This window comes from Apteryx mantelli, chromosome 3, assembly GCF_036417845.1.
Source record: "Apteryx mantelli isolate bAptMan1 chromosome 3, bAptMan1.hap1, whole genome shotgun sequence".
NCBI lineage: Eukaryota > Metazoa > Chordata > Aves > Apterygiformes > Apterygidae > Apteryx > Apteryx mantelli.
This window is the reverse complement of record NC_089980.1, coordinates 25,029,603-25,054,031: the sequence shown is the minus strand read 5'-3', so window position 1 is coordinate 25,054,031 and position 24,429 is coordinate 25,029,603. Positions and strand designations below refer to the sequence as shown.

At 43.5% G+C, this 24,429-nt stretch overlaps 1 protein-coding gene across 2 annotated transcripts in view; it reads left to right on the top strand.

The window, feature by feature from the left end:
• The window catches only part of LCLAT1 (lysocardiolipin acyltransferase 1), a 127,783-nt gene extending 123,273 nt beyond the window's left edge, over window positions 1–4,510 (top strand). For both annotated transcript variants that reach the window (XM_067292959.1, XM_067292960.1), the window contains one exon: window positions 406–4,510. In XM_067292959.1, the coding sequence (XP_067149060.1) occupies window positions 406–914 (509 nt within the window). In that variant the 3' untranslated portion in view covers window positions 915–4,510. The remainder of the gene's footprint in view (window positions 1–405) is intronic.
• The last annotated feature ends 19,919 nt before the right edge of the window (window positions 4,511–24,429 follow it).

Below are 24,429 nucleotides of genomic sequence, written 5' to 3'. Positions count from 1 at the left end.
CTAAGTTGTATTTGACTAGTTAAAGGTAATTTCAGCTGGCAGTGCAGGGATGAACGTTTTGTAAATTATAATAGGTTAGTCTCACATACTCTGTTCCTTTTTCCAAGACCAGATGTGCATCTCTTGTCCTTCAGACTCAACTTTATCCTCTTACTCATTGTGTTGTAGTTCTACTTTAGTTTGTACAAATGAGTATCATTTTGTTTCTAAAAATTTTTGGTTACATTCAGATAATGATAGGGAAATATTTGACTTCTCAGCCTTTGGATTCCAGAAGAGAAAATATACTCTTAGATAACATACCTTTGGGATTTCTGCCACAGTTTTCAATCATGCCTTGAAGCTAATTAGTGTTTCTGACCATTGTATGATCTGTATTGATCTTCTCAAAAATATTTCTTCTAGGTAATAATCTCGATGCTATCCATGACATAACTGTGGCATACCCCCAAAACATTCCTCAAACAGAAAAGCATCTTTTGAATGGAAACTTCCCAAAGGAGATTCACTTTCACGTCCAGAGATATCCAATAGAGACGGTGCCCACTTCTAAGGAGGAGCTGCAGCTTTGGTGCCAGAAGCGTTGGGAAGAGAAAGAGGAGAGACTCCGGCAATTCTACGAAGGCTCAAAGTGCTTCGATGCAACGGGGCAAAGTGTTATTCCACCATGCAAATCCGAGCTCAGGGTCCTAGCGGTTAAGTGCATCTCGCTCCTGTACTGGACAGTGTTCACACTGAGTATGTTTGTACTGCTGTACATGTACAGCTTTGCACGATGGTATTTTGCAGCCATGATTGTCTTTTTTGTTGTGCAGCAAAAAATATTTGGTGGGCTGGAACTAATTGAACTTGCTTGTCATCAATATTTTAAAAAGCAACAGCAAATACATGACACAAAAATAAAAACCACTTAGTTCTTGGGTAAAGAAGGGGTAAAAATGGATGTTTTTGAGACGTACTGCAGACTTTGTAAATGGGGAAGAATTTTTGCATGAGAAGTGTCTTTTCTTACTATTGCCATTATTTGTTAGACATTTGCACTTAATTCTGTGAAAGGAAAGAAAAACATTAGTTACTGCTACACATAAAAATGATAGTTTTTATCTCTGAATGTAATTTCAACATTGCTCTTGCAAGCAGCTAGTAACTGCATTCTGCTGTAATTATGAAACAAATTGCTGGATTATTGAACAATCGTAAGGATGTTAATAAATGTGATATGCACTGAACTTTAATGTAAAAATCCAAACTGTCCAGCTACGAGAGACAGATATACGATTTCTGTATAATCACATTGTCATAAAGTGAGCACCAGGCTTGAAAAGCTAGGAAGTTTAATGATGGTTTGATGGTAGTTGTTCCATTTCTTTTTTGCTATTTCGAATGTTCAAACTTAATTTAAAATACTTTCCCATAAGCTTTCCTAAACACTACTGAACTTACTATTCAACCTGTTCTGGCTCAGTAAATCAGAAATTAGAAGGATTTCTAAGCCTTGCTGTCTTGTGCTATAGTACAGAAAACTGTGTTGGCTCTGTCTCCATTTAAGTCTTAACTGAGTATTTACTAGACCTATGCAGCTGGGTTGATTTCTCACTGTTTTATACTCTCCTGATCTTCCTGTTAGCTTTGGAAGACTTGTTCCTACTGTAGTATTTAGAGTGGGGTGAGGAGGAGGGCTGTTTTTTTGTTTTATTAGTATGTTTTTTTCTGGTAGAAGCAAAAATAAATGTCTAAATGTCTTTGAATAGCTGGCAAATGTATTTTTAAAGGTCTCCTTGTAGACATTATTTGTGTGAAAACTTTTTTTGTCAGAGAAGGCAAGATACCTTTTCTTTGAAGCATTTATTTTCACTTTCACAATGCTTCCTTAGACATTTCAGGTGTCCATTACATAAGTACAAAGACTGCTTTTTCTGTGTGTCAGCCAGACCTGTTGAAATGCATCAGATGCAATGGTTGTCTCCTTATAGGTACGAGAAGAAATGTGTTTCAGACTGTCACAGCACAGACAAATAGAGTTACATCTTCCCTTTGCGATATTCTCCTTTGACTGACTGATTGCATCCTTCCTTTTCCACACCCCTTTGCAGTTTGTTTCCTTTTTTGGACTCCTCCTAAAACACTTTCCCTTCTTTTTGTGACATTCAGAAAGTCTGAAGGTTTAAACTCTGACAAGACACTTTTGCAAACGTATTCCCTATCATACATAATAAAAGTAATGTTCGTTGTCACATAGTAAGTGGGATAAACATTGCCAGCACTTAGGAGGTGCTTCAGTTTAGATTTGTTGTTCAACCTCAAACAATGTTAGACTGCATGGTCAACTGTATTGCTGCAGAACTTTCTTGACTTGCTAAATATTTGTTTGTTGCATGAGGCTTGTTTGAGCTCGATCGAGATGGTCTAACTCAGGATGTTGAGTTGCATTGCCGTGAAATGTGAACGCACAGAGTATAGACTGTATCCTGTACTATGCTGAATCTCTCAAGTATTGTTTCAGCATTGCAGAAACATCTGTTTTCTTCTAAATTACAACACTAAGCATGTTGTCTAATGTGTTTGGTTTAAAGGCCATTTTTGGAAGGAATCACCAGCCTATTATTTAACTGTCCCTTGCAAGGTGACAGCTATTTTTTAATCTATGCTTATAATATATATTTGTTTATTATGCAGAAAGTACTTGAAGCCATCTGTTTTACTCTAATTTTTTTAATCCCCTTTTTTCTTAAAGATAAATAAAAGTAGGTTTATATTTAGGATTATGTTTCTTAATGATGTTTTTCGTATTTGTATTTGAGTCCCTAAAGACTAACAACTGGTGTTTTGTTGTCATGAGTGGAGGGAGGTTCTTTCTGCACTACGATGACATTTCTAAACCTAATTCAGTGATATTAAAGGCATGGTTGCAGCTTAAATGTACATAGCATGATTTTTCTTAGCATAACACTCTCCTTTGATTCAGTTCCCTGCACATCCAGGTAACTGTCATAGTAAGTGAAAAATTTAAAGGTGATCTAAAAGGTTTCTAATCTGTCCCAAGCCATGGTTGTGCTTTCATACCGGTAGTAACCATGGCCACCCTACTCATGTAGCCTTAAAGTAGTCTTGAGAAGTGACTGCAGAGGACAGATTATACATTGGTTACATAAATACCAGCTATACCTTTTTCAGTCCTTAAAAGAACTTTGTGATATCAAAAAAAATTTATCAGGAACATCAGTGTGAGTCTTGGTCATGAACTAATGAAAGACTTCTAATACATTTTAAGTCTGTGTTTGATTAGAGTTGGCTCTTAAAATGAAATAAAATACAGCCAATAATTGACCCTTACAAGGGGTTTTCTATCCAGCTGGAGCCAAACATGTAACATACTGTAATGTGGTAAACATTCTGCAAATTCTTCCTCCTCTCTCATATATTTAGACAGAACAGAAATAATAATCTTGTCAGCTGTAAATGTCACATTTGCACTGTCTGACTCCATAATGCAGGGTAGCACATGTTAAATGAGGAATCCTCCTCTCACAAGGAAGGGTGTTGACTTTGAAACAGATGTAATTTTTCAGATTATGTGGATTGTTTTGCAGCTCAATTAGAAATGCAAAACAGAAAAAAAATCTGAGTTAGAAAAAACTTTGCGAATATGGAAGCTGCTTTGTTTGAAAAATGATTAACGAACTAGGGCAAAATCTTTTTGTGGTTTCTTTTTTTCCTCTTTGGTCAAAGTCTAGCTTTTTGTTCAAAAGGTTCTAATATACAGATTTTTGGGAGACTGTTTTGTTCTTATTCACTGTTTCCTTATTCAAACTACACTAAGTCAGGTAAATCATTTCAAAATGTTTTCAGTGCTGTTAGATTAAAAGTGCTTGTACTCCAGGAATCAAACACACTGATCCTTCCTGGGAGCACATGTTGGCACCAAGACATGTCTCACTTCATTAGCACATCTTTTCAAAGCTCATGTTCTCTTGTAGTCCCAGTAGCTATGATGTCTAGCAGTGGTACTTGTTCTACTGGACCTACATCTCTGTTAAGTTTCCTTATGTTATTGGAGGTAAATGACATGTTTTTCTTGCCTTTAAGGATACCGTTCATTTGCTCAGTCAAATGTTTCCTTATCAGAATCATGGGTTTCTTTGCTCAGAACAGAAGGTTGAAATCCCATCGTCTGTGTTTGTCATAACAGACCATCGGTTTGGATAACAGAACATCAGACCAAGACACTTCTCTCTTGTGGTCAAAACTGCAGGGCCCCAGGCTGGTCTATAAGGTGTTGTGCTGATCATACTAAATGTAATTCCTAGTTCTGTGCATTACATCAATCTCAGTTGTTTAAACAAGATCCCTGTTTTTATAACTTGATTTTATATGTACGTTGTATGGAAAGAAACGCCAGGATACAACAAATCTACAAAATAGCCTTAGTTTTCAAAGTTCACTGATTATATTAGAATGTTTTAACCATGTGTCAGTTACTCTACAGCAACAATAAAGACCTGAAGCATTACCTGTGTTTCATTTTACTGTTTTCTTTTTATTGTGTGAAATATTCTGTGTCCATCCACAAGAAACAAACCTTTTCTTCAGTCATGCTGTCTTATTCAGGCAGACTGGTATCCATTCAGATACTCAGCCAAAGGTTTATGGCTGTTGGGATAATATCTTTCTGTCCTGTTCATAGGAAGTTGGAAAGAGATCGTTGTCTATAAACTCTCTTCTAGCCTGTTTACGTAAAGAGATTCAGAAACCTTTGAGCACACGAGAAGTATAGTTCAATTTTAGTTTTGCTTTGTTTTTTAACCGCTATTTCCTGAGAATAAGCTGTGGCTTGAAAGAGCATGTTAACTATTGATACATAGATAATTATTCCATTTCAGACATATCCTGTTACCACCAGTGTAATTACTGATACAAAAATGATCTTTGGCAAGGTTCACTTTCTTAAAGGACCCATTTTTAATGTAACTTCACTTTGCAGGCTCATTGATTTATCTGTCCACTGTCTGAAAACTAATTCAGTGTGGGAAGAGTAAGAGCTGTGTCTCCCAGGGGATGGTGTGGTCCTCATTACATAACGGGTAATATCCTTGCTGTAACTGCCACACACCTCAGCAGCTGTAGCAAAACACCCACTTACCCAGCAAGCAGCACATACCAGAAAGACAACAAGAAACAGAGACCCTCCTAGCTGGTTTTCCAGTGGGAGGTGATATTTGGGATTTCTGTGTATGCTCAGAGCATTTGAATCAATCTCCAGAAGTCAAAATGAGCCCTACTCTGTGTTAAGTGGCTTGTCTCTTTGAAAAGATTGTTGGTTGTCACTTCCTTTTTGTTTCTTCAGGGCTCAAATATGCAATGAGGGAATTGATTTGTCCGTCTCGCCTGTCGTTAAAGAGAACAACAGTAATGGAAGGCAGAGTTTGCACCTTCCACCTGTCCCAAAATCCTCCTGCTCAGTAATCAACAGGCCAAAGGTCCAGTCTTATTTCCCTAGACCTTCGAATCAGACCGCAGGCTGCCCAGACCAGAAATTATTCCTAGAAGAGGGGGGCGTTGTCTGTGCTTATAACATGCTTGGGCGACTCTCATCCTAGCAAACACTGGTAATGGCAGAGTCGTGCTGAGGCACAGTGGTCACAGAGAGGGCTCGCCTCTGTCCTCACGGGAACTGCCAAAAGTCCCAGCGACTTCAGCAGGGAAGAAACCTTGGAGTTTGGGCAAAACTGTGTCTGAGTTTCCTCAGATAGGCATCGCTGCCTGCAGGAAAAGAAGGAAGGACATTTGCTTTTTACAGGTTACCTCACACTGGACTGAATGAGAGAGATGAAAGGGCTAGTGTAACAGTTTAGGTGGCCACCACCCTCTTCCCTGAATCTCTCTCTCCATCTTGTTTATCAGAGAGAAAACAGGAGGAAAGAGCCACTTCACTCTTGTCTACAGGGAGCAGAAAAGGACCTCCAGCCTTACCAAAGGGAAGAGCTAAAAGGGCTCAATCCTCCTCCTGTTTCCACAGGACAAAAATCCACCAGAGGGTGAACTGCAGAGTGCGAGAGCATGAGAAGATGCTGCAGGAGTAGCAGCAAACTACACTGGGCATCATCTTTTGGAGACCTGAAACCTAGAAGTACCATTACCACATAGTTTTGCCCCAAACCGTGCGTTATTTCTTCTCCTGCCTTCGAGGCTTGCCCTGCTGCTTGAGCTGGTAAGTGACTGTCTAGTGAAGAGAGAAAGGAATGGATGTTGTCTAATAACAACATGTTATGTTGTTAGTGTGTGCATGTCTGTGTGTCCTGCCTTGGGCAAGCAGGAGGGCTGGCGATGCTCAGTGCTCCTTCCCAGGCTCATTTTCCAGGGACTGTGGGAAGAGCTGTGGAGGGGGAGGCAGGAGAATGAGCAGAATTGGAAGGAAAATGTCCAGGGTAACTGGATAGAGGCATTTGGGAGGGAAGTGTGTTGTATTCAGTCTGTGACTGGAGCATATCTGCTTAAGAAGCATGCCATCAAGCTTTGGAGACTGAAGAGAAGGGTCTAAATTAAGTGACTCATCTCCTTAGAAGTCTTCTAGAGGAAGTGGAGAGAGAAAGAAAATCCTCCATGGGGTGGCTTACAGCAGGGCCTGATCCTGGGCTGCATGACCTGCCCCAGGAGGAGTCTTTTTATGTTCTTACCTAAGGTGACCCACCTAATTCTGGTGCTGCTTAGAAGTGCCTGTAGCTAGGCAGGGTGATACCGGCTTTCTTTCCATGCTCAAGTTGCTCATTGCACAAACGTGGTGGGTTTCAAGGCATGTAAACAGCTTCTGTTCCTTGTTCTGGGAGCTCTGCGAGGCTTTGCCTTCTTTAAGGATAAAGTAATCCGCTGCTGTCAGTAAGCTTCGTGAAAGCAGGCTGGGAAGATGCCTGGCTTTCAGGGGAATCTTGTAAAATCACTTACAACACAATGTTGCCTCATACAGTCAATGAATTACATGGCAGACAGGTGCTTCCTCTCTCTGCATCACCCCCATGATAATGAGCTAAATCATTATTCCCTTCCCAGCTACCATATTTATATTACTTTGTAGACTATTCTACTGAAATGATTTAACTGGAGATGTTGTTTGGCCTCTACATAGCAGCTGTTGTTATTTTTGCGAATCTGCTTCCTAGGGCTTTGAACTCAGTGCTGTTCAGAGGGCTCAGCTTTGAACTCACTTCACTTGTGAAGTGCTCTTCCTTACAGCTATTTAAGCAAAGGTCCCTGTTTTTTCAGTCTTTTTCCCAGTGCTTTCCGTGCCACCCACTTCTCTGCTATGAACACAGGAAGGAGGGTCTCCTCCAACCACTCAGGGTTCGGTTGGGTCCGACTACAATGTATAACCCTGGCCACACAAAAGTCAGGGACTAAACTAATGTTGCTTCTAATCCGCACCAGAATGAAACCAGGGAAACTCTCAAAACAATCTGTTTTTACAGCAAACTAAACTTTTCAGATTCTTTTCTCGCCCCATGCTTTCTTTTTCCTCTCTTCCTCCAAGGAGCAGGAGAGGAGAATATTTGGGGACAATCTCTATTACTTGGTAGCTTAAACCAAGAGAACATCATTGAACAAATGGTCTTGGGACGATTGTTCTAAATGAATCAAATTGTGTTGGTGCAGCTCAAAACCATAGGCTCCTTTCATTTTGTCTCTGCCTGCACAGCTTCACACTTTTAATGTCTGCAGCTTGGTAGGGTCTCACCGGAGTCCTTTCTTGTCATGGTTAGCCTCTCCCCTCAGCTGAATCCTCTCTTGTTTTCAGGAGAGGAGGTACCCCACAATCCACATGGACTTTGAGCTACTAAGTTAGGAAAGGTATTTCAAATTTTATTAGATTTTTCAAATCCTCCTTGAGTAAGAAAGCATAAAACATTGAAAGTTGCCTCAACTTGTAAACATGTCCTATTAAACTGTTAGTGTGAGCTTTAGATGAAGAAAAGATGAAGGTTAGGGTTAGGAAAGGGGGATGGTGGAGGAGAGAAAAGCTGACAGGATAGACACCTGCACAAATAGAGGGGCCAAATCCAGTTCCTCACCCGGCCACTGGTTTCCTGCGTGAGCATGTGCCAGTCAGGTAATTTTGCTGGGCTGCTATGTGAACAACATGAAGGTCTCAGGACCGGCACAAGAACTGCTGGAGACACGGCATCATCCTGAGGCACCCTGGTCCTTCAGTGATTGACTGGGGAACCAGAGAGGAGTGTTTCAGAAAGGTGCTGCTGCAAACTGACAGTCTGACTGACAGCCCTTGTATTTTCTTGGCAGCTTTCTTACAGATCCTGTGAATAATACAAGCCAGGGGATGGGCACAGGGGATGAACAAACCACTTATTGTTAGGAGGGATGTGTCTAGCACCAGGCGCTTGCACTCTCACGTGGGTCTGAGGCATCACTTTTCACATGGCCATTTTCCGTGCACTTAATGCACAAAAGGCAATCTGTGACAGGTTATTTCTGGGACTCCCAGAGGCTTCAGCTGGGAGTCAGCCCCATGGTTAGGTGAGATACAGACAGAAATTGAGGGACAGACTGTGTCCCAAGGAATTTGTGCTGGGGCAGGACAGAGTGGGACATAACTAACGTGCAGCTGTCCGGATGATGGGCAGCAAATGTCACATTGCTGGGGAAGGAAGGACTCAGTTGTTACGTGTATTTTATTGCAGATTCAATAATTCAGCTGTCTGTCTGTTCCCATCCCTGGCACATGCCCAGCATACTCAGCCCACAGAGCATTCATGTTAATAACTTGGTGCTGGTTTTGTCCGACTTACTTGAGAGCAGAGCTGATACTCAGCTACCCTTTTTGTTCCTCTCTCTCCCCTTGTTCTCCCCCATTGCAAAAGGTTCCTGTGCAGTCCCAGGAGTCAGGGTGTATCAGTCTGGCTTGAAACTCCCACACTGGCTTTAAACTAAGACGTTGAGGCTCCAGGAGCAGTCTGGCTACAGGAGCACAGAGCTCAGCATGGGCTACCCTGCACTGTTCTTGGCAAGGCAGGGAAACCTACTCTGACTTTCATGCTGCCACAAGCTAGACTGCTCTCCAACGTAGCAACTTAAAAGCCCAATGGGGGATCTTAGCAAGCCACGTCTGTGACAGGAGGGCTGAAGTAACTTTCATTTCCTTCCCAGTCACTGGTAAAGAGCAGTGATGGAGACAGAAGTCCAGAGGGAAGCTTATAATCTCTGTTGCCTTCTCCATTTCCACACAGGGGATTAGCTGGCAGGAACAGGATAGCTGATATGATCCTCTGCAGTCCAGCACTTCTGTTTGGACTCTTTTAGCCTTGCAAAGGCAAATCTGACCTTGTGGTTGCTCTGATGCATGGTTAATGGTGTGCTTTTGCTGTCCTCTGTGTGTGACATTTCCAGCCTTACTGCTGCAGATGTTGAGCTCCTGGAGAGATTTTGTTTCTATACCCTCGCTGTGGAAGGGTGTGATCTTTTCTAGGAGTCTCCGAAACTGAGTGTAAGGAGCTATTCCATACCTGATCACAGCAGAATGTTTGGGTCTGCCTCTTTACAACGTATTAAAGTTAAAGGCACGCTCTCAGCTCTCTCCTGCTACTGACAGAAAGTGCTATACAAATGAGAGAGAGCCTAATTAGGGATTAATGAGAAGGGAGCCTGCGGTTTTATTATCCATTGGATATGAATATGATGGATGAGAGAGTTTGCATTAGGTGCTTCTGGCTGAGTTCCTACAGACGGAAAGTCCTCAGCAGGCTTTCTGCATCAGTGAAGGCCCAGAGATAGAGGTGGGAGCTGCAGGCAAGGACTCAGCGTCCTCAGCTGTAGACACGGCCAGGACCCCTGACTTGTGACCCCACAGGTGGAATGCAGACCTGGCGGCAAAGGCAGTCTGGGTTTTATTCCTGGGTCTTCATCCAACCAGCTGCATGTGTCGCGCACCTCCTGCTTACCACCCGGCTTGGTGGGACCAGGAACACCTTGCAGGTGGCTATGGCCCTGGCTCGCTGTTCCCCACGGCTGTGCTGTGGCTGCTGCTCAGTAGATCCTCATTGTTGGAAAAAGGAGTAAAATGGCAGGCCAGGATGGCTGGCACCGCAGCAGCATTCAGAAGCAGGGCCAGGAGTCGAGGCTAAAGCTCTAACATAAAAATGGAGATTATTGTCAGAGCTTTCTAATCGCTGGCATTGCTGCAATCTGTTTACAAGTGTCCTGCGCACGGGTATCTGGCACACTGGCATATTGAGTCCAGATAATCCAGCTGTCTGCTGCGACCTTGAGACATCGCACATGTTTGTTGCAGGCTTAGGTGACGCTGAAACGGTAACGAAGGTAGGCTATTGCCAGGCTCCTCGCTTTCCCCTATTTCTACTCTCACCACCTCAGAATTGCATCCCTGAATGAGGCTACAGTCTGTCTTGTCACAGCTTGCCCTTTTTCGCACACACCTGGTCAGCCTGGTGACAGAAACAGTTGCATTACCCAAAACGATTCATGACTGGCAATAGGCCATGGCACCTCAGAAGAGGCTCAGTCCAGAAGTAAAAGCACAGAAATTTGTGCTTTTCTGTGAAGGCCAGAGCACTGCCCTTCATTTTAGAATCAGCTCTCTGCCCCATTCTAGTTTGAAGCTGATGACAAAGGAGGACACAGGCAAATAGAAGAGACCTGATTGTTAAGTATTAGATAAAGACAGGGATAAAACCAAGCCAGTTAAATACCTGATCTTTAATTAGCTCCACAGCTATAAGCAGTTGCACAGAAGCTATTAAAGTTATTACAGGACACACTGTATGCTTGCACAGTAGGAACAATAAGTACAGGTAGAACACTCCTTGCCATGAACGTCATTTCAGCTGTCTCAATGGCCTTCTAACCATCATTATCCTGCTCACTGCCAGCTTGGCTGAGGAAGGCCAAACAAATGGTGGCATTTGTTGGAAATAGCTCCTCCTATTTCTAAACAAAATGTGCAAACATGACTTTTTAATCCCTAGAGGCTTTTGCTGTTTTATGATTAGCAGTTCCCTGAACATTTCTTTAGGAGAGGTGTGGAGAGAAACCCACTGACATGAGACAGACTTGGTTTTCCTGGATCCTCTTCACAGATCTCTGCCTCTAACTATCACAAGGAACCAGAGATCACAGTTTATAAATCACTGTGCTAAAATACCACTTACCTATGTATTTGTGAAGTCTGTTAATTATTTAGGTGCTTCATACTTTTTTTTGAATACTTTATTGTATGGTTATATGTATATTTTTGTCATTCATCTGTTACAATACCATCTAAGTCCTAAAGTTGTCAGACATAAATTTTGTAAAAACATAGCCCAACTCCAGTAATGGTTTAATATTTGATACCAAAACATCTTTATTACATAGTTCATGAACTTTTTAAGCCTTCCATATTGATGCAACATCTAGTTAGGTGCTCTCATTGCCCTATTAGTAAAACCAGGTACTTCTTCCTGTGTTAAAGATAAAGCATTGTACCCCTAGGTATAAAGTCCTTTGTTATTCCTAATCTGCTGAATGCTCTGACACATACAGTCAAGAAATAAATGAAACTTTTAGCTAGGATTCTGGAAATCCTAATTGGTTGTATTTGTATTCACTCTCTGATCATTATTGCTAAAACCCTTCATATAAGGAACAAATATCTAAGCCTAGTCAACAAGAGGGTGCTGGAATTTGGCTGCTATCACATTTACTGCATCCTTATTAAGACAACGATCTTGGAAGCCAGAGCCTGGCGTGAGGGAGGGCTAAGTACACTTCTGCCTGTGGTGTCGAGCGCAATATCTGACAGTCCGCACACAATGCCTCCGAGGTGCCCTGACTCACTTGTCACACCCATGTCTGCTGGTAGCAGCCACATCTCTCTCAGCAGAGCAAGGGAAAGGGAATGTCAGTAATGAGAAGAGGGCATGGCAAAATCCCCCTCCACCAAGCCTCCTGGGTAGGAGGGATACACCCTGTCTGGGCCTTTTCTTTAGGCCTCTGGTGCCAGATAGTGAAAGGAGATCTCATAGACCTGGTTGTTGAGGTGTACGATTATCCAGATGGTTACTGCTCTAACCTGTTCTCTTTGCAGGAGTCTTACTATGGAGAGTCCTCCTTATACAGCTATGCTGCACATCTGCTTTGCTGCTGGCCCAGTGAGGGAAAGGAGGATATGGATACAGCCTTAATGCACAAGGCATATGGGAAACTCGAGAGATGAATGTTTCCAAAGTCCTTTGAAGCAAGAGGCTAATGTGGAGAAAAAAGGCATCGGTCTAGTGCTACTTCTTTCTGATGCTAATTCAAGCACCAAAGCTTCCCAGTCCTCCTGCTTGCTAATAATTAATTGCAGGTTGCCTCTGATTTCAGGTGTGTTTTTAAAACAGGGATCTAAATACAACTTTGCCACATACAAATGGGTGAATCAAGTCAGAGACACTGGAGAAGGTTTCAGCTACCAGAGTCTGGGAAGCCTTGGTTAGAAAGAAGGATCTTATTTTACACCCCTGGGTCACACGTGAGCTGCACCATCACCAATTTTCTTCATCCTGGCATTCTCCCCTTCAGTCAGTCAGCCTGTAGACCTCATGGGCCTGTTTCAGAGTGAACTCCCCGGTAATACACAAAGCAGAAAGATTGCTCTGAACCTGGAGTACTTCCAGGGCCACTGAACCTTACTGAGTCATTCATTAAGTCAATATAACAGGAAGTCATCGAAAATAGAAGACAGTCAAAATAAAATAAATAGCGAGGCATCCATTCACACCCTTGGCAGATGCATTCCAGATCCTAGTCCCCTGCATGCTCACAGAGAGTACAGAAGCTGCTTATTAGACAGGTTGTATAATTGAAGTAGTCTATATTTATCAAGAGTGCATGGCGTACACACCTTGAGGGTCAGATGCCCAGCAGTTTGGAGGGCATTAACTCCCCTAATGAATCAGCAGGGAGAAGGACCTAAAAATATGATTTGATTTTAGAAGGACATAGTCCGGTTCTCAGGAAACCAAGGTCAGGAGGCACCGGTGTGCATTTCCAGCCGGGCTCTGACTGGGGTTGCAATGCTAAGCTCAGATGCTTATCACCCCTGAAAAAACAAGCTCCACACTGCTCTAAGCCTCATTTCAAACTTCTGCTGTGATATTTGATGTTTAACTAATGCTTAAAGAGAGGAGAAGGACCCCTGTTCCATGTTATAACCACCGTATTGCAGAGTCAACCTCCTGTTTTGCCTGTTCTCCACCCGAGTTTTGCAATTCTGGCTTCACAGTGGTCCAGCTCTCACAAGAAGGGTGCTGAATGCACTTGCCATCTCTAGTTTTTAGTTTCATGATCCAGGGCATTTATGGGAAGTGGTGTATGTGGAAGGAGCCTAAAGGCTGGGGAAGGCCTGAACTGGAGGTTTCTCACTTCTTGAGTGAGTGTATCAGACATACAAAAGGCATGTAACAACTGTCTAAGCCTGCATAGGTGTTATCAGTGAGCCAGACACCTTTCATCCTCCTTTCTAGGCTTAGATCAAAGATAGCTGTCCCTTTGCTCCACATAGGGTGCTACTCAGCATGTGCAAGAATCCACTCCAGGTGTGTAGGATGACATCCAGGCAGTGTTCACAGTGATCTCAGCACCTCATTGCTTTGCAGATGTCAGATCTCTCCAGATCTCCTCTTTCAGTGTCATTGTGCCTACTGCATCCCAGTGTGGTGCAGTTCTGCAGTGGGAGAGCCATCAGGTTGTATTTCAACTACAGGAGACCAGCAGTTAAGAAGCTTGAACAAAAGCAGAATGTGTCTTCCTTTCTAGGATGTAGTACCACTAAAAGTGATTAATTTCATTCATGGGCCAAGGCAGTCCTTGATTCATACAGACATGGAAGTTGATCAGCACCATCTGCACTGAGCTCTGCTAAGTGCGCTGATGGGAAATTTGCATTCTGCATCCTCCTCAGCCTGGGTTTGCATCGATGCTTTGTTGATATCTGTCTATCGACATGGTTAGCTGCTCAAATGTCTACAGTCAGCTGGTGCTTACTCAACCCAGGTAGAAAACAGCTTGCAGGAACCATCTGAGGAGAGATTTCTGATGGGGGTGTTGCTAAGAAAGTTAAGAAGACTAGTATGTCTGCTTCACCTTGAAATTAAAAGCCAAAATGTATTCAACTTTCTGTTTGGCTCAGAGATCCAGTCACATTTCCTTGCCAAGAAAACAGAAGGAGACTTTGTCACCCCCTTGCAAACTGCAAGACTGAAATTTGCGGAGAGCTCCTGCCAGACTTCACCAAATAGCAGGTGGAATGAGCCATCCTGCAATGGAGAGGAGGATGCTGAGACCTGCAGAAAAAGATACCTTCAGCAGAAGTAGTAGCAGACACATTCCTAGGGAACTGGCAAATGTGGAGGTGAGATTAACAAGGATGTGGTGCATGCACATGAAAGCAGATAAAACAGAGCAGAGCTTCACTCACCAAAAGACAGGCAGGAGGTAAAAGCTGTTCAATCACAGGGAAGGGTCAGTGTAAATGTTTAGCAGAAGAAGAGTAATGTGGAACCTGGAGGAGCAGTGCTGGATCTGAGCATAATTCAGGCAACACTTTACTTCAAAGGGGCCTGATCGAAAGCAACTGAAACGGATGTAAAGATGGTCTTGAGCATGCTTTATGTTCAGGCTGCAAGACACCCAGTACTGCCATACTGGCACCTGGAGTGCCAGTGGAGCCGGGGAAACTCCAGCCTGCAAACAGTGACCTCTAGTCAAGCAACATCAGGCTGAAGACATCAAGGTGAGCAACCAGCATGAAGAATGTGTCTGTTGTTTTCCATGAATAAAGATGATTGATTGCTGAGAACTTTTTAGGCAGCTAGAATAGCTGGAAGAAAATAATGGATAATCTCCATTTGCTTGATTGCTACTATTATAAGTGAACTTGTTTGCCCATAGTGCCAAAGAGCTAGGCACAGCTCAGTACCCCATTTTACCAGGTGTGGTATAGGCAAAGAATGGTCCCTATGCCACAGGCTTATACTGCATTTGTGGAGTATCCAGTATGTGCGATTCATCTTTTTAAGCTCTTCAGTTCTGCACGCTGAACCAAATTTGGCCTTCCATTAAGGTGAATGGAAAACCTCCCTGATGGTGACAGGGAGCAGAATGTGGGCCCTGAAGCCGGTCTTGTTAGGCCTTGTCTCTTCAGTTGCTGTGCATCCCTGTTATGTTCCCAGAAATGTCTTCAGTCCTCTCATCTGAAGTGCTACTTCACTAAATTCAACATCCTACTGAACACAAGGGGCAGGCCAATATCTGCATTTATTAAAGATTGCTCAGATGGCATTAGCAGCTCTAAGACTTGCCCTTTGTATCTGAAGAGGTACAGGGAATTCACTTCAAATATAGTAAAATTATAGAGGGGTAAATTGTATAGAGTCTTTGAGTTAGTGACCTGTCACAGTCAAACTCAATGTCCCTCTAAGTGGGGTTAGCTGAGCATTGGTTTTGATTCAAGTAAAATAATCCCAAGGGCTCACTCTGACCCATCCAGGACCTCCTCATTTTATTATGGTTTGGAAAAACCTGATCCGAAAGTGCTTTCTTGTTGCTGTTTTTATGTGTTTCTGAAGAACAGCCCTCCTTCATGAGCGTCAGGATGGAAATTACCTAAAGGAATAGTACAGCTTCCCTATTGCTATAGCTAGTATTAATTAAGTCTGGAGAGAAGGATCCTGCTGAGCTATGGACTGTAAGAAAAAACAGAGCTGGAGACTCTCTGGCCCAAGAGTTTTACAAATTGCATAGCACAGGCTGATTAGGAACATACTGCTGTGCCCATCTGCCAGGCGTGCAGAGGGATGGCCTGATGGTGTGCGAAGTCTTGGAGGCTGCACAGGTAGAGGGCAGGTCTACAAGGCAGAGAGAAAAGATAGTTGGTCTGGCAATTCAGGGGCTAATCTAGGACTTGGGGCTTGAGATTCAGCTCTCCTGAGACCTGGCCAAGTGGCTGAGTCACCCCATGGGCATGTCTGTCCTGCAGCTGGTGAAGGGACACAGACAAACGCAGCACCATGGCAGTGCACCACAGTGGATATCTTCAAGCACAGGGCATTAGCCAGGATGCTGCACACCACATGGACTATTTCTGGTACCAGCTTGTTGATCCCAGCAGGTCTGATGGAGAGAACAGTAGTATCAAGAGAACAACAGCAGCATCTGTGTCAGTACTGTGGGCCTAGGGCACTGGGTAAGTTGTGTGGGTTATGCATATTCTGAGTCTCAGCCTTCAACATAAACCTTTCTTCCTGCTCGCTGACAGTGTTTGCCCACTGAGATCTTGCAAGAACAGTCAGCTCACCCTTGATGCTCTTGCAAAATCTCAGCAAGCAGTGCTGCTCTTGAAGGGGTCTCTGACACATCCCTAGACCTTTTTCCCCACTTGCTTTTGTATGTTCTTGCACTTCTGGTCTTCCATTTCCAGGCACCCACTCCAGACAAGGAAGGAGACCTTCCTCCTGTCTTGCTTTTACTCCCTTCTCTTCTTTTTTCCAGGGTTGAGCACTGCTGATGGGTGGCATGGAGGCCCTTCTTGCCCACCTGGCTGCTCACACACTGCTCAAGCTGCCCATGTGGTCCCTGCGAAGCTTTCCTTGCCCATCAATGGACACTAGATCAGGCCTTTTCACTCTCTCTGGTGTAAACCCAGAGCGCCAGCTCCCCTCCACACCCATGGTCATTGTGAGCTGAGATTCAGGAGGCCTGAACTGGTACCACCAGTGTGAATGGGCTGGTCAGGTCTGACCTCTCTGGGAGAAGGCTCTGTCCCATGGCAACCAAGAAGAAGAACTAATTCAAAAATAGCTGAAGAGCTGGTCTGCCCAGAGCATATTTCTTGAGCAAGGTAATTTATTTGGAAGAGAGCTGGTTCTGGCAGCGTTCGCAGTGCACATTTTTTCTGTTCCCTCCAGTTCTCCCTGAAGATAACTCGGTTGTCACAACTGCTCATTCTTCCCTCTTTCCTCCCTCCTTCCCCCCTGTCCCCTGTGCTTTCCCAGGATGGACTCACTAGGTACGTTCTTTTCCTGCAATGGCTGCTGAAATTGTTTTTTATTTTTAAACACTGGGACACAAAAGCCCTACCTTTATCATTCTCCTGCAGTCCCAGCAGCTTCACATATCCTAATTAAGCAACCACTGATCATCAAATGAACCTGACAGGCACAAAGGCAGAGGAAGATGTGGATGTGCAGCATACCCACAGCTGGTCCCAGTCTCCTGCTGCAGCAAAATGTAAATGCCAGGGGGATTTTGCCCTTATGTGGTTGGGAGACAGACTGTCAGGAGCTAAGAGGAATGGCAAGCTTATGCCTTAATGTTGCAAAGTTAGGGGATGGTGACTGTAGGAAAAGATAGTTCACCAAAACCCTGACAGATTTTCTGCTGACAAAAAAGAAAAATCTTTTAATAGGGTTAACAGACTTTGGGATGAAAAATGGCAAACTGGATTATGGGCCATGTATTTTTATTTTCTGTTTCAGGACAGTGTTTTAAAAACCTGGGTTTTTTTGTTTTGTTTTTTAATTCTGCTGCCCACACCCTGAGGGAGAATGTCTTCAGAGTGGGAAGACTACCATTCTTTTGTTAAGTGTGTATAGGGAAACATCTGTGTGAAGTCAGTTTAGGGGGACAACTGATGCCAAATCCTTCTAGAGGATATGGGGAGACGGGCTGTGTAGCAGGCATAATGATTCAGCCCCACAATCCAGAGAGAAAGCCAGACTCAGATTTGTTCAGATTTGGCTGTAAATGCCCAGGCATTCAGAAGTGTTTGGACTTGATGTTTTGAGTTCATGTTTATGTCCCTCTTGGTGCTGGCTAAGTCTGTGAGCTTTGGTTTGGACTAACTCCCAGCTGGTTTCACTAGTGGCAGAAGTAGCTGTAGTGTCTCCTAAAAAAAGGCACTTTGCAATTTTCTAGTACTTCTTGCACTGCAAGATGAAGTTGAGAGAGTGCCCCGTGGCATTTTGGAGGAGAGCAAACAAAGCAGAGTACACACAAAGAAGGAATCCATGTGATAAATGTTAAGACAATCAAAGCGATGGGAGTATGCTCTTAGGAAGGAGTGACATCCTATACTACAGTGATGGGAGAAAATGTGATAGCTAATGTTTGTTTTGGGGCCAGTAGCCTACCATCTAGAATATACTAGTGCTGGGCTGGCAGCAAAATCATAGCTTGAAAGGGATACTAAAGGATACATATCACACTGAACAAGAACCAGCTGATGTATAAATTAACTTTTTTTCCCAGCTTTCAAAAAGCTTACACTGGGCTCTGTAATTGTACAGAGCTCTAGTATAGCTCCTGTTTTGACTAGATTTCCTTAGGCATCACTAATTAACTTGAATTTACTGGAATGACAAGTGTTTTTCTCATCTTGCATCATTTCTTTGCTGTTGCAGCTGCTTCTTGTGTTTCACTGCTACCTTTTTGGTTCTTCTTGTAGACAGCCTATGAAAGGGGCAGTCTTGTGTATGGACCTGTCATGGGACCCACATGCTCCTCTGGGGCTGACAGTGTTCTCAGGCACGGCCTGGCTGCATTTCCAAATGCAAGAACACAGGGTCAGACCAGGGATCCAGCTAAACTTGTACTTGGTCTCTAATACCAGCAAGCAGGGCTGATAGGGAGAGCATGTGAGCCTGCCCACATTTGTCTGTCCCTTCCTTTGCACTCCCCCAGCATCCACAAGTGTTGGGCTAGGGGTGCTGGGGGGTGCATCCTTGCTTGGTTGTTTAGTGTCTGTTTATGGATTTTTTGGGGCCAACCCTCTTTTTGCCCTGTGTCAACATGCTCTGAAAGTAGGGCCTTTCCCAGGAGTGCCTGGTCAATGGGGAAGAGGTTATCAATAGTCTGTTATTATTTTCTCAGATAATTCCTGTGGCAAAGGACCTAGTTCTCTTCCTGCCCATGCTTGGTGGAGAGAGTTGATATATGTTGGATGCTGCAGGAAGACACAGAATTTAAATGAATTCCCCTTCCTTCTCAGTAATAAAAATATTTCTCTCCTAAGATTCCCTTGATTAATTGATCCTGCCAATGACAAATCAGGAATGGGAATGCATAAAATCCAATAGAAACAGATGAAAATATCATTATGTATCATCTGATGCAGTCAGCAATGTCATAGAATGAAATGACTGCAGAAAAATAGGACCTTGTACTGGAGGAGCCTTCATTAAGATGTGGCGAGGGTATTATTAAGTAAAAGAACATTGATTTTGTTTGAAAGATTTGGCCATCCATATTAAATATAATCTCAGTAATGTAATCTCAGTAGTTGCTTTAAATGTCAACCTCACTTGGCTACATTTGCTTGCTGGGTTTGCTGCTCTAAAATGAAAATGAAAACTTCATTTTCCATCAACCATTGTATTCCATTAGCAACTTGATAGGCTTTGCCCGTAGAGGGGAAAAATTAGCATATGAGTTTCCTATGGGGAATATGTGTAAATCAGAAAGGCCTGTGTATGTAAAATGTATGTGACAGTAACAAAACAAGTAATTTACAAAGCGAGAGGCAGACAATATATAGGATATTTCAAAGCCAAAAATCACCTGGAATGCTGTGCTTTTGTGTGACATACACCAGGGCTTGAACACTGGTCCAAATTCTCTACTGCCGTTACTGCACGTAGCTGTACTGACTTCAGCCCAATGCCCTTGTTCATGACAGCAGAGAGCGTGCCCCATTCTACCTAGCGACGCTACTTTCTATCAGATACCTAACTGCTAGCACCCTTAACATTTAGGGAAGTTGAAATCCCCACCTCAAGTCCAATCTGACAAGTTCTGTTAATCAAAATGTCTTCTAGCTCCCAGATGTTCAGCTCCAGGGATGGCAACATTTGCACAAAGCTGCCATGGGTATATAGTGCGTGTTGGTCAGCTGGAGAGATGTGACAGCCAAAGATGTCCCTGACAGCTCGTCAATGAAGTGACTGCTTCAAAATCAGAAAAACAGCACTACTGAACTCACAGCCTTATGACATAGTTCATGTGAGGCTCCTCACTCATGTTGTTCCCACAGGAAAACTGTGTATAACACCGTTACTCCTGGAACTTGTGACTCTGCAGAATATTAAGTGTACTACATGGTCCCAGAAAGGTGTAAGTCTCTCATTCCCCAGACCTCTTAAGAGCTAGGGTATAGTACCATCAGCCTCAGCTGGAAGGACGTTCCCGTTGCTGCTTGAGAGCGGTATGCAGCCTGGATGTCCTTTGAAAAGAGCCTCATGCCCGTGTCCTTTCTGGGATCCAGGCTGAAGTGCCCAACACAGGGTCACGTGGGGCACAGTGTGGGAGGAAGAAAATGAAGATCTCTGGGGACTCCATCAAAGACATAAAGCCAAAGCCCAGTAATACTTAGTAGTGGTGCTCTTTGCTGCCCATCAGGGAGACCTGGAGTCAGAAAGCCAGTGGAGCAATGCAAAGTGCACTCTCATCATCTGAGAGAAATAAACACACAAAGACTTTGATCAAAACCTTGTCAGTGTCCAGAGGCCTGGCAGAGCCCAAAGCATCTACCCTTTTCCTGAAGGAGGTCTCCAGTTCTGCTCTCATTCTATTGAGGCTCTGGGACAGGAACAGCCACTGTAGAGCTGAAAATGAGGAGACCCATCAAACAGGATAGCCTGTGGTCTCAAAAGCAGCTGGGAAAACATCAGAGGGGCCAAGGGAAGATTTATAACTACGCAGATAGTTTCAACAAAGTTGTTACTGTGTCCTCATAACCCAAAAGGCCTGGGGAAAGCAGTGGTTCAGAGAACAGGTGGCTGGGCACATTTGTTGCATAACTCTTAAAGAAACACAACAAAAGGCATCAAAACAATTTCCTTGCAAATCAGAAGTGTCCACACACAGCTGAAGGCACTGAGCCACTTGACTGTAATGGAGTCAATTTTCTCCTTCAAAGTATAGTGTATAAACCTTTTTATAGCCATGCACCAGTAGAGCTATTTTTTCCCCCTGCCAGCTGTTGAAAGCCATTTTTTTGTGGCTCCCTCTCTGAGCCTTCTCCTGCTATCATACAGCTACAGTGCAAAGCTTGAAAGCACAGATTTCATTGCCTGTTTGAGCACTTGGGAGTTGAATGGCAAAGAAATAGAATACTACTGCCTTGCTCATCTTTTCAGTAGAAGGACAGAGGAAAACATCCCACAGTAATAGAGCTGGCCTTTTCTCTTATTCCATGTCAACACAGCTGACAAACCTTCTTCTGCTTCCACGTGAGGTAACACTGAAGTTTTGGTTGGCATAAAAAGGAGACCACTGTGGCATGTTTAATTCTCAGGGTTAAGGGGAATAAGGCTGCTCTTTATAAAGGCAAAAATGGACATGAAGATATGTCTTTAGGATTGGTTGCAGTTCTGCTAGCGTCTCCCTGTGATGAGCTGAGCAAAACTGTTTTTCCTTAAACTGGAGCGATTTAGAGTAACCCCACAGAAGCCAAAGGAGAAGGGTTAGGAAGGCAAAAGTGTGGTTGGAGATATGAAACAGCCTTTGTGCTAGGTCTAAGTCCCATATAGAGTGGGGTCTGCCAGGAGCAGACTGGGGCAGGAGGAGCATGATGGCAGTGTAAGAAGTCATGAGCAGCAGGGAGAGGGTGACAGCATTTTCCTGCCCTGTCTTCCTCCAGTGCTAAAGTAGAGCATCGCGTGCAGCTTATAGGCAGTGGGGCTGCAGCACCGAAGGAGCCAGCTGTTTGCGCACGGGACAATTACACAGGATAGCACCTTGCCTCAGGATGTTGAGGATACCAAAAGTTTCATGCAGATTCAAGGGAAGACCAGACAAGTTCACAGAAAAAAGTTCTTTGGACAGTTACTTAATGCATAGAAAGCATCTCTGACACCAAATCCCTGAGTAACACACTGCTAGAGATTGGTAGAGTTTGTGAGCAATAACCTTCATATTTTTATTCTCTTCCTATACAACCTCTTTCAGATAACTGGCTGCACAGATCTTTGGTCTGACCAGCTTCTATAGATCCACTCCTGCCTGCTGTAGAAAGCTAAACAATAACTTGCTTTTGTTTTTCAGGCCTTAAGTGACCTATATCTTAGACATCTCCCCATCTCTTGGGGTCTTGGGGTCAATCTTGATTCTTTTTTTCTCTGGAATCTTACAAATGCAATCTGCTGGTTCAGTTCACCAAGCCAGCACCTCTTTCAACTCCTTCCCCAGGAGGAATTTTTATGTGATGATCAGAGGAGTTCCTAATAATATCAGATAATACTAACAGATGTGAGGCTTTCTACACGGCTAAATTCACCCATGGCAAATCAAATAGTTAAAAGCAGAGCCTACTCATGCTCTGAGTTTCCCATGATGTGCTATCTTCTCCGGCTGTGCCTCAGACTCAGGATGCTTTCTGGGGCAGGAATTGACTGTTTTTTCTTCTCTAGCGTGATTGTGAAGCAAGAAACAACAGATAAAATAGTTGTGAAGATCATCCTACTTTTTTTTTTGCAGGGTAAAGCATATTTTGCTCTAACATAAACATAAATTGAGTGCTAAGTTTGAAACAAGGACTTTTTCCCACACCTTTGAGCTTGAATTAGCTTTCACTACAGAAAAGGACAGAAGTACCACAACAGTGGCTCTGTGGGGTAAATCCCTCAGAGTCAAATACAGGGCTTTGAATTTGGGACATGTATCAGGTACAAATACCTCTTTCCCCTCATTGTCAGTCCTAATGATTTGTCATCCAACCCCCATGTGGGAGCACCTCTCAGTATTTCCAATCTAGGCTTCCCCTAAAAAAAACCTTTAAAGACCCCTCTCTTGGTCCCTGCTCTTTCATGAAACCAGCTATTCTTCTGCTGCAAAAACAGTCAGACTGGCCTGTTGCCTTAGGATTTTTGTTTTGCCACTTGCTTATCCTCACAGGAAACTGAAAAGCCTGTAAGAAGGCCTTGAGTCTTGGTGTAGCATGTTGCTTTCCATTTCTGTCAAAGATGGAAATGAAAACATAGCCTCCCTCTGGAAAAAGGAAAAAAAAAGAAGAAGAAAATGGAAAGAAAATAGATTTGTGTTGGTTGGGTGAGTCTGGTAGCTTTGAAAAGCCACAGAGCACAAAGGGGAAAATATACATGGAAAGCAAAATATAGAAGCTTTTGTGTGATGCCAGCAATTTTCCTTTACTTCTCTGAGAAAGAAGCTGCATGAATGTGCGGTGTTCAGATTTGCTCTTTCAAATGGCTGAGTCAAATACCAGCTAAATTACAAAGAGCCACACAGAGAGATGAAGGACATGTAATGACAATATTTTGTCATTCTTCCCTGAGACTAGATGGATCTGGAAAGTGGGAAGAAGAAAAAAAATTGCATTAGGATTCAGATAGGATTTTGATAGCAGTTATTAAATGAAATTTAAAGGTTATTTTTAAACTCAACACAGGGTTCTGCTCTAAACATGAGCAGACTGGCAAATGATCTGAATTTTTCCATTTTCTTAATATTGTTCCTAGGGATGTGTTTACCACACAGGCAGACACACAATAACCTTAAAGAAAAAAAGAGAGAGAGAGAAAAAGGCAAAAGAAAAACAAGCATTTTGCTGGGTACATAGACAAAACACGTACCAACAGAGCAAGAGCTATCATTTATATTCCATTGCCAGTACGCCTTGCTCTGAGATAAGAACAACGATTAGCAGGAGCAGGATTCGGAGTGTCCCGTGCACTGGTTAAGCGCTGAGCATCTCAGATCTTCTACCCTGAACACAACCCTTGAGCAGATATTGAGTTTTTGGAGATAGAAGTGTGCCCGGTGTTGCCTAAATGTGGTCCCAGCATCTCATGAATGATTTCTTTTGGGGCCTGCAGAGTGGGGACCAGGCCCCCGTTGCAGGCAGAGAGGTAGCAGGAGTGAGCAGCCAGGAAGCTCAGAGGGGTAGCACCAGGATTTTCCGCCAGCATCAGATGGTGACAGTCCATGCAAACAAGTTCCTACACTGAAAGGCATTTGCTGGAGAAGGAAGAGTATCCCATATTCTTTTTTTTATGAGGGACAGTTTTAGAAAAACAGGACAAAGAAGGTTATTCCTAGATGTTATTCCGTTTCCCACTGCTTTCTTTGGTAAGTTCCTTCATTTTTAGGTTCTCCCCTGGGATACAGTTATAATCTGGACAGAGGCTGTCAAGGGAGTTTTATGACATTTAATACCTCATTGTCCAAGTTATAAAAAATATGCTTTCTTTGTGAACAGTTTCTTTCAGCTGTGGTTTCTGGATTGTGTGGCACCAGATCTCCAGAGACTTGTCGCTGAAGGCAGTGCTGCCAACCTGCAGCACACACCTGCTGCCAGTGATACGTGTCACAGCCCTCTGGACACCCCTTGCTCACTCATGCCTGGGTCCACATCAGCATCCTCTGAGCAGGTAG